Source organism: Pteropus alecto, unplaced genomic scaffold, assembly GCF_000325575.1.
Source record: "Pteropus alecto unplaced genomic scaffold, ASM32557v1 scaffold115, whole genome shotgun sequence".
Classification (NCBI taxonomy): Eukaryota; Metazoa; Chordata; class Mammalia; order Chiroptera; family Pteropodidae; genus Pteropus; species Pteropus alecto.
Genome location: NW_006436814.1, coordinates 3,702,066 through 3,712,312, shown reverse-complemented (window position 1 = coordinate 3,712,312; position 10,247 = coordinate 3,702,066). Strand labels below are relative to the sequence as shown.

Genomic DNA, 10,247 nt, shown 5'->3' with positions numbered 1-10,247 from the left:
AGACTTTTTAAAAATAAAAGTAATACATGTTCATTCTAGAAAATTCGGGCAATAGTTTTTAAAAGTCGTCCATTAGCCCTCAGCCCAGCAATGACCACTGTTAACATACATTTTCTTAAGCACTTCATGGACATCCATGTGTGCAAAAATCTGTTAAAATATTAGAGGTAGGAAACGAGATGAAGTTTTGTGTCCTGTCTTTTCCATTACTATTATGCCTTCAAAATTTTCCCTTCATTGAGTATCCTCTGAAAACCAGGCTCGATTGGGGCGTAGACCGTTATCTCTCCAGTGCCACAGAGAAGCAGTGCTTGACTCCCGCACGTGGCCACTCCCCATCCCTGTGCCATGCTTATGTTGGAGCCACCACCCCCTCTGCCCCCATGTGGGACACTAATAGCAGAGAGAGAGAGAGCAGAGAAAGCCCCCAGGCTGGAGTTGTGGGCTGGGAACAGGAGAGAGACTACTGAGTTTTTAAGGTGGCCAGTGATCCGGTGAGTGTTTGTAATCCACTGACTTCTCATCTGTGTTTTGGAGAAGCCGTATATTAAAGAAAAGCAATGTACCTGCCCATGGAAAAGGCACGTGCCTTGAAAGTGTGGATGTGTGCCCAGAGAGCCCATGTGTGTGCTGCCTGCGTGACGATGGCCCCGGGCCACCAGGGTATGTGACCCTTACAGGTTCTTTGGGCAGGAAGAGCCCCCTCGGTTGGCAGGTTGGACACCTGCATTATAACTGTGGCTTTTGGTCTTGAGCTTTTAACTGTTTGATTCCTTTTATCTTTCTGGGGCTCAGTTTCCTTAACTATAAAATAGGGAGCTGACTAGGTGGGCTTTAGGGTCCTTGCCAACTCTGACTTCGGTCCTATGGACGTGCCCGTTGTTCACGCAGCCAGAGCGGCTTGGGCTGGGTGGACACGGGCTGTCTCCTGAGGGCCTGAGTGAGGTGTGACCTGATGCCCTCATGTGTCTGGTGGTGTATTAGACCCTGACTTTGCAGGAGGGACATCAGCAAGCTTCCGTTGCCCCTTACTGTGTCCCTGTCGCTCTTTCATCTAAACGATAGCTACCGTTTATTGAACAACTGCTATGGTAGGCACTTTGCATATTGACTCTGGATTTTACAGTCCTTTTGCAAGGTTCGCCTGTTCTGCTTTTTCCAGAAGAGGAAATGGGCCATGTGAAGTTAAATAAATTGTCTGAGGCCATGAGGCCAGGGCGATTGGAACCGTGTCCATCTCCAAAGCCTCAGCGTTTGACCACTAGCTTGTTGCTTCTCACTGAAAAAGAAAATGTTTTTCTGGGCCCTGTTCTAAGGTGACGTGTTAGGGGCGTGGCCTGTGTGACTGCCTTCCCAGCTTCCCTCTGACACATCCCCACATCGTCCCTTCTTCAGAGTCCTTCAGGAAGTCTACCTGGGTCCTGGATGCTCTGAGGAGCAAAGAGCAGATGGGGTAGTTCTAGAGCCTGGTCAGGTTTAGGAGGCCCCATCGGGGTGCCCTAGGGTTCTGCTCCGGGGCGGGGGGGCGGGGCAGGGGCTGGAACAGCTCTTCAGGGTCCCCGTGCTGGCCGAGGCCACCTCCCTGAGCTGGGGAGAACTATCTAGCAACTGATGTGCATCATGGTGTGGGCTCAGGTACATGGACAGGAGCATGAAGGTCAGCCAGGGTCAAATACACGGTCAGGTGTCTGGGGCTGGGGCGACAGGCAGACCCGGGAGCTGTAGAATTTCTGAGGGAGTTTCCTCACCTCAGCAGACACTTCCCTAGTACAGATACTGGGAAATTCCCGGAGCCATGGGAGCGCAGCCGTGTGACCATAGAAAGTGGCCTATTTAAAACTAACGCCACCCTGCGAGAGTGAGGGAGGAGTGTTGAGTGAGTGAGGCGCCCTGCAAACAAAAACAAAAAAAAACAAAGTATCGAGTATCAGACCTTTCTCTGCAGCCCTAAGTGTTTGTGGTAAGTGCGTTAACTCCCGATTTGCCTTTGGAGAAGCAATTTCCATCTTTTTCCAGGAGGCATTAGTGTTCATTTTAAAATCTCATTGGCCTCACATTTTAAGGTCAAAAGCTTTATATTTCTCTGAAATGAAAAGAAGGTCGAGGAAACTGGGTCACCGGGTTTCCATAATGATGGCAGGAACCGCTGGCGCCAGCAGATTCTCTGGGTCAGAGTCCCTTGGTTTGGCTACTTCAGCGTTTTGGTCCCATACCGCTGATTACTGGGAGTGAGCACTGCCTCCTTCGGATGTTCGATTTTGCATTCTTGACCAAGGCGGCTGTCAGCCACCGCGCTTTGTTCTGGGGCAGGTTTCCAGAACAACGTCGTCTCGTACACTGGACACCCCCTGTCCCCGTCAGCCCCTCCGCATCTTCCTGCGGCTCCCTCAGAGAAGGGAGCTCTGGTTGCTACATGGTGACAGGATTTGACATCAACCTTTCCCCGCCCCCACCTGCCCGTGAGTCAGCCTCCCTCGGGAGTTTGTGACGTCACTGCTGCTCCGGTGTGGACAAACATCTAGCAAGGAGGTTGTTTATCTGCACAGATTCGGGTGGTGATTTTTCCCTCCAAGGATTTCAGAGCACTGTCCGAAGAGACACAGCCCAGCTGCTCTGTCCTCCTTCAGGAGCCAGGTAATACGAGGGGCTGGAGAAGAAGTGAGGTGGCTTCACGGGTCCATCTGGTCCCCCGGTCCAGTGGGAGGGGATGCGGGAGAGAGAGGAGTGGAAGAAAATCTGTCTAAACGTTGATAATCATTTTTTCCCTTTAAAAGAATTAATAGCTTTGAAAAAAACTGCACATGCAATCCATGTTTATTATAGAAGCTTTGAGACATGCAGAAATATATAAAGTAAAAATCACCCAGAATCTCACCATTTAAAGATAACCTACTTTAATGTTTTGTATTTCCTGCCAGTTCTTGATATACGTAAATTTTCTAAGAAAATTCAGGTGATTATGTGTGCAAAGTTTTACATTTAATTTAACAGACTTGTATTGTTTTCACGTTAAGTATTTTTTGAAATCAGATTTTTTGGTGGTCATATAATAAACCCCGGTAGGTGTTTGTCATAGGACAGAGTCAGGCAGTTCAGTCATTTTTACCTTTTTTTTTTTACAATTATAAATAACTACAAGGAATGTGTTTTTATGTAAGTTTTTTATTATTTTCTTAGGACAAATTCTGAGAAGTAGCATTTCAGGATCAAAAGGCATGAAGGTTTTAAAGCTTCTGGGTTTTCCTGCCTTCAGAGAGGCAGATCTGGTCTGTGCCAGGGGTGTTTGAGCCCCAGTTCTTCTACACCCTCCTCCTCGGTGTGGACTTGGGGGCTTCTCCAAGCCTGAGAACCGTCTTCCCCTTCCGACTTTCCTAGTCTGAGGATCTGTCCCTCTGCCTCCCCAGTTGCTCTCTGAGCAGATCCGGAGTGTTCCAGAGAAAGGACTGTTCCTTCTTTCCCTCCCCGATTCAGGGAGCAAGCAGTGTGGGGCAGACGGGGTGCTGGGGGTGGGTGGTGGGTGAGGCGTGACGCCCAGGCAGCAGGAAGGTAGACTGTAACTGGACACTGCAGAGCGGAGCTGGGGGCCCTGGCTGGGCATCTGATTCCCTGGTCTGGGCAGCCTTGGGGAAGGCTGAGACTCATCCGGGGACTATCTCAGAATGCACATCCCTGGGCATCTGCATCTTAAGCAAGCAGCCTAGCATCATGTTCGGGCGCACAGAACCTGACCTCGAGGTCTGAGGGTCACTTTGAACCTATCACCTTTTAAACCTGTGTCCTCACCTGTCAGGTGGGGAAGCAGCTCCTGGCTCCTAGGGTTGTGTTCAGTGCATAGCGAGGGCTCCACAGGTGGCATTCTACCACCACCCCCTCAGGCGGCCTGGACTCCTTTGAGACATAGCATCTTAAGGTATCTGGCCTCTCCTAAGTCCTAAGTCCCGCCCTCAGGTGCCAGGAGCTCTAAGAGGCACCGGAGGGTGGGGTTTGATAGTGCCCTTGCCTGAACAGCCAAGACCGGCTCCTCCCTGTTGCCCCTTTGCTGTGCCCTGCTTTTCTGGGGGTCTGGGGCTCAGCTTCGGGGAAGACTTTAGAGGAATTTTTAAAACTGCAATGAGGGAAGGCATCTGCTCAGGGATTGTTTGTTTTCTGGCGAGGAGGCCTTCTGTGAGTTACATCTGGTGGATGAAAGGCACGTTCTGTGGTTTTCTGACGTTTTCTCCCTCTGTCCGGTGCGGTTCCACGTGGAAGGGACATAGTCCCCCTTTAAGCTCACTCTCCCCAGGCGCGTTCAGGGGAACTTTGGGGGGGGTGGACAGAAAGGCTTCCCAAAGAAACGTCTTGTTAGCTTTTGGAGCCTGGCCGAGGAAATGGAAGTTGGAAGGGCTCACCCCTACTTAATCCTGGGACCCTGCTTTTCCGGCCCCACCCTCCTGTAGCTCGCCTTCTCCTTTAAAGAAGCATCTCTGCTCCCTGTTTGTCCATGTCCACCATGCTTTGCTATTTGGGAGTCTAGGAGAAGAGGCAGCCAAATGCTGCAGCCGTTGTGGCTCCGGAGGGTGCCCTTACCTCTGCCCTCGGGGGCTGCGGATCCAGGGACTCGTGACCAGCTCCTCCAGGCACCGAGAAGGTAGAGCACAGGCCTGGAAGACTGTAACTACGTTATTAATTCACACCTAAGCCAAACCGACAGCTGGAAAACAGTATTAGAAGAGCCCCCCGTAGTTCCACAACCCATCCAAGGCTCTGCTCCAGAGGGACTGCCATTTAGGCATACCCGATTTTGAGAAAATTCAGCCACGTGTTTGTTTTGGATGCCCCACTTGGAGTTGAGAATGAATTCACGAGTGCCAGAGTGAGTAATGAGCGGAACTGCGGGTCCCAGCGGGTGTTGATTTAGGATTTATGTAGGGGACCCAGCCTCACAAGGAGGACTTTCAGGTTCTCCTGGATCCTCCCTGGCTGGTTTCTTTCCCTGTCACGGATGAAGGCACTCAAGCTCAAAACTTCTCAAGGTCTCAGTTTGTTGGGGCTGCAAAGCTGTGGCTCCCAAATTGGGCTTGACTCTGCTGGTTAGACCTTGCTGGTTCCAGGGTCTGGGGTGCCTGTGGCCCTGGCCTGAGCCCAGTCTTAGGGGGATCCCAGTGGAGAGGGGGCGGCCCACACCCTGCCTGGAAAATGCTGCTGGGCTGTCGTAAAGTTCGCCCTGTTCGCAACCCTCTTCTGTTCAGACACCTTCTCTGGTTCCCTCTGCTGGGTCCAGCTCTCGCTCCCCAGTCAGGCACCCATGCGCCTGCCCAGGGCCCACCCCACCTCTCCTCCTGCATCTCCCGTGACTGCCTCCCGGGTTCCCCCACTTCAGACACATCATCTCGCCTTGTCCCGTCAGAGTCGCCTCGTTAGGCGCCCCCTCCCGCACATTCGTTACGAGGCTTCCAGATGCCCCAGCTCTTTGCAGTCTCGCGGGCAGTTCCTTACCATTCGTGTCCCTCTCACTCCTTGAGCCCTGAGACCTCTAATCTGAGCGCAGTGTCCTCAGCACCCCCTCCCGGCAGGCCCCTCACCTCACTTCCTGCTGCTGTTGCTCCCATGCTTCTCATCCATCCTAAACCCAGGGGAGCTTATTCATTTTGAGATCCCCGTGAGCTGGACAGGGAGCCCTCTGTCATGGGCCCGAGGCAGTGAGGTGGACCAGACGCAGGCTCTGTCGTGGGCCTCTGGCTGGGGGATGGAGTTGAAGTCCATCAGGAATAATCCAGGCCCCGCTGTCTTCAGAAAGAGTGGCAGCCACGGACCCTGCTGTGGTGAACAGAGGCCGACTGGGTGGAAGACACCCGCTGGCTTCATTTGAAAATCATAAATACCTGCGGGCGGGGGGTGACCAGTTTGGAGACGGACTTTCAGCAGAGGGCAGACCTGGCCATCTGCCCCTAGGAGCATGAAGCTTGGCCTGACAGTTTCTAGGGAGCAGTGATGGCAGAAGTTGTCCTGCCCAGGATGTCGACAGGGACAGTCAGATCCGGCAGGGGTTGTCCGAAGCTCTTCTCAGCCCCCGTGGGCAGCTTCTGCAGGGTGCTGCTGTGTGCAGACACCACTCAGGACGGCACGGTAGCCTTGGGGACAGGCCCCCCTCCTGTGTGGTCCCTTCAACCTCAGCCGCCGTTATACTTTCCCACCACACACACGTGCGTGTGCACACACACACGCTTGCCACATGTGGTCCCATGGCTTCTGTGGCTTTGGCGGCCATTTCTAAACTCGACTCTCATCTCCCTCCCTTGCACCCCAGACCCTTAGCCGCCTCCTAGAAGCTTCTCCTTTTTCACCCACAGACACAGCTTCCGGGATGAAATCCGGCCTTCCCGAGACATTCTCCTCCTGCCTCCCCCACCTCGCGCCACTGCTGGCCTCGTCCCGGACTCTGTCCTTTGTTCATTGCCCACCTTCAGTCTTGTCTGTTGACCTCCTCCGCCTCCTGGCCCCTCACCACCTTCGCGGGGGGCACTGTCCCTTCTTTTTACTCCTCTTTCAGTCAGTGCAGACCGGTATTTGTAAACAGATCTGTCTGTCATGCTCCTTGGGGGACGCCCTATGCCATCATCACGAGGCACGGGGACGCCGTCACACCTGCACAGCCCCGCCCTCCAGCGCCAGGCCCCGGTGGACGTTCTTCGTGTCCTCTGCCCTGCCCTCCCACCTGGAACGATCTGTCTCCATCAGGCGATGTTATTTTCATTCTAGAAAACTCTAGAATTCAGTCCCTTCTTTGTGCTTCTGTACTGCTTGGTGAACACCTGGGTTGTAACGTTCATCACACTGGATGGTTTTTGTTTGTTTTTTTAAGGACAAAACTATTTTTTACTCACCTTCATATCCCCAGAGCCCAGCCCTGTTGTCGGCGCACTGTAGGTGCTCAGTCGATGTTTGTCGATGGAATGAATGAGCGTGCTGACAGTTTGGAGCGGCCCTGACTTTTCTAGTTGGGCGGTTTGCCTGTGGCATGGATCGCCTGAGGCCAGTTGCCGTCAGGGCCTCTACAGCCTCGTTGGTGGCTGGTGGTGGCTCTTTAGGACTGTTGTTTTACAGCAGTCATTTGACACGGCTTCCTGGGGGGTCGTTGTGTCGTAGGACTTGTGTCCGGGGCTTAAAGCTGCCTCTTGCCGTTCCTTCAGCCCCCTGCCGCCTTCGCCTCGCAGGGAGGAGGAACGAGGTCCCCTGTGCTCCTTCTCGCAGGTGCTCCCAGCGGCAGGGCCATGTTCACGTTCATGGCCTCCGACAGTGAGGAGGAAGTGTGCGGCGAGCGGACCTCCCTGATGTCAGCCGAGAGCCCCACGCCACGCGCCCGCCCAGAAGGCAGGCCGGCCCCGGAGGACAGGGGCGCTGCCGCCCAGCGGGTAGGTCCCCGCCAGCGGGCTGAGGCCTGGAAACAGGCCTCTGGGGTTCCCATACCTAATGGATGGAAAGCAGACATTCCCTGATGCGGGGGGAGTGAAGTGGGGATTGGCCAGAGGGGTGGACGGCGGGTCCTTCGTCTTCATAGCAGACTCTGCACATGCAGGACGGTTACAGGTTAGCCGTGCAGTGGGCCGACTGGTTCTCCACCCAGCCCCTGCCCCGTCCCAGAGCAGGAGTGAGAATGAGTTCAGGTGCTAGGACAGGTAGCACAGGCTCAGGGTCGGGAGCAGGAAAGCCAGAGGGCACCTTTATGGTAGGTGGCAGCGAGGCGAGCATGCCTGGTTCACGTTTGACTTTTGAGCTGAGGGAGTGACTTAGTCCATTCTGGCTGCTGTAACAGAAATAGACTGGGCGATGCGTAAGCAACAGGAGTTTATTTCTCATTGTTCCAGAAGCAGGAAGTCCACGATCCAGTTGCCAGGAGATACGGTGTCTGGTGAGGGCCTGCTTCCTCGTGCAGATACAGCCGTCTCCTCTGTGTCCTCACGTGGCAGAAGGAGCATGGCCCTTTTATAAGGGTGTTCACCCCATTCACGAGGGCTCCACCCTCATGACCTAATCACCTCCCAAAGGTCCCACCTCCTAATACCATCACGGTGGGGGTTAGGTTTCAACCTGTGAGCTTGGGGGGACACAGACATTCAGTCCATAGCAGGAGGGGTGAACTGCAGCGTGATCTTAACTCTGCAGTGCTCAGGGCAGGAGATTATAACACTATGAATTGGGGGTGTACTTGGGAAAGCCACCTGGCCCCGCAGCCTCCCTCCCCATCAGGGCAAAACAGTTTCCAAATTTGCCTATACCCTAGTCTTCCTTTTGCCCATGATACTATTTAAAAACCTGTCCATGTGGGTTTTTTTTCCTTCTAGCCAGCCGTAACCCCCCTCGCTGGAATTTGAGCTCATTTCTTGTCTTTCTCTGCCCCGAGCAGGACTTCACCAGTTTAGGGCCACCATGCAGCCGCCTTGTAGACTTTTCGTGCTCGTTTCTTCATCTTTAGTCTCCTGGAGCGTTCGTGCATTTTAGTTGTTTCAATTCCTGCTCATTAACAGTTTCTTCGCCTTCTCAGCTGAGCATCCAGATGGGCGTTCTCTGCAAAGCCGTGATACCAAAGCAACGGCCATTTTTGATTTGGGTTGCATTTGACTTTGTCTTTGGCTGTTAATGTAATTAGCAGCTAATGATCCCGAAGTGCCACAGTTCAAAGCAGAAAGCCTTGCAGATCCGTCTGTGGCAGCACCTGGGGGCGTCCGGCCCCCTCCTTCGCCCACTCACGGTGCTCTCCCGACTTCCCATAGCCCGGATCCTCCCAGATGCTTGATGCCCAGTTAGCCTCTCTGGTTCGGAGGGGCAAATTTTACATGCTTGATTTGGGAGGGGGGCAAAAATTTCAAAGTAATTTCTTCCTCTACAAATTCCCAGCATCTTATTTACAACCAAAGAGAGTCTCTGAGTGTGTTGACCGTTCTGGTTTGTTATTTGTCACCCCAAAGTCTTTACTGTCTGGTTTCTCCCTGTTACCTGGCCTGCCTCCTCCCGAATCAGTATGGCGTGGGAGCAGAGCTGAGTGGTGTCCTGAGCCCTTGTGCTGAGGGAGGAGAGAGCTCTTCAGACGTGCTCCGAATCCGTTAGCCATTCAGTCGCGGGCCTTCAGACACCCTCTTTGCTGGCTGCCGCGGCCTCCCGTGCAGCATCCGTGGTGGTTGGTGCCAACTCTGCATCTCTGGTTGTCCTCTCAAACTTTTCAAGTGACCCGGAATTTTCAGCACGCCCACATCTGCACTGCAGCCCACAGACTGGTTCTCACCTCTGCCAGGCGACATTCAGACTTCTCGGTTCCTGTTCCACACGTTGGTAGGCCACCCTGAGGCGGGGGAACATTCTGTGGCCCTCACAGTGTGGTTTCCCACAGAGAAGCCAGGACAGCGAGGAGGACCACGAGGAGGACGCTGACCGCTACGTCTGCAGTGGGGTCCCCGGGCGACCACCGGGCCTGGAGGAGGAACTGACTCTCAAGTATGGGGCGAAGCACGTGATCATGCTGTTTGTGCCTGTCACGCTGTGCATGGTCGTGGTGGTGGCTACCATCAAGTCCGTGCGCTTCTACACGGAGAAGAATGGACAGCTGTGAGTTGGGGGCTGGGCGGGGTGGGGAGCGGGGCTGGGTCGGGGGCCGCGGCCTGCACTGGCCACTGCGCCAGCAGCAGTGGGAGCAGGGTTGAAGCGTCTACGCCCTGGTCCGTCCACTGCCTCGGCCTGTTCCTAACCTCCCCACCTCTGCTTCCTCCTCTGTGTAATGGGTTTGATGACGTTACTGGGAGAATTAAGTGAGCTGATCTGTATAAAGCTCCTAGAACAGAGCCTGCCGTGTGCTGCCTCCGGAGCGCTGGTGTAACTGCAGAAGGCGTGCTCTTGCCAGACAGCACTGAGCTCTGCGTTCCAAGCACCGGGTCTCTGGCACAGCTGTGCCACCTGTCACTGCGTGACTGCGATCGGGTCGCTCCCCCTTGCCCGCTGCTGCACCGGGCTCAGCCACAGGCTGAGGTCAGGCCCAGGAGACAGGTGGGAGGGCAGGGCATGGCCGCACTCGCCCAGGCAGCTGTGCCCAGGGCACCTCCACCAGCGATCTGTCAGGGCGGGGGCGCATGGCAGGCAGGAAGTGGACACCTCGCCTTCCCCCTCAGCATCTACACGCCATTCACCGAGGACACGCCCTCGGTGGGCCAGCGCCTCCTCAACTCTGTGCTCAACACGCTCATCATGATCAGCGTCATTGTGGTCATGATCTTCCTGGT

General features: G+C 54.5%; 1 protein-coding gene across 1 annotated transcript in view; it reads left to right on the top strand.

Annotated features, from left to right (window-relative positions):
- The window catches only part of PSEN2 (presenilin 2), a 36,834-nt gene that overhangs the window by 2,468 nt on the left and 24,119 nt on the right, over positions 1-10,247 (top strand). The window contains exons 2-4 of the mRNA XM_025048511.1: positions 7,231-7,391; positions 9,365-9,579; positions 10,137-10,245. Coding sequence (XP_024904279.1) covers positions 7,251-7,391; positions 9,365-9,579; positions 10,137-10,245 — 465 coding nt within the window. The 5' untranslated portion in view covers positions 7,231-7,250. The remainder of the gene's footprint in view (positions 1-7,230; positions 7,392-9,364; positions 9,580-10,136; positions 10,246-10,247) is intronic.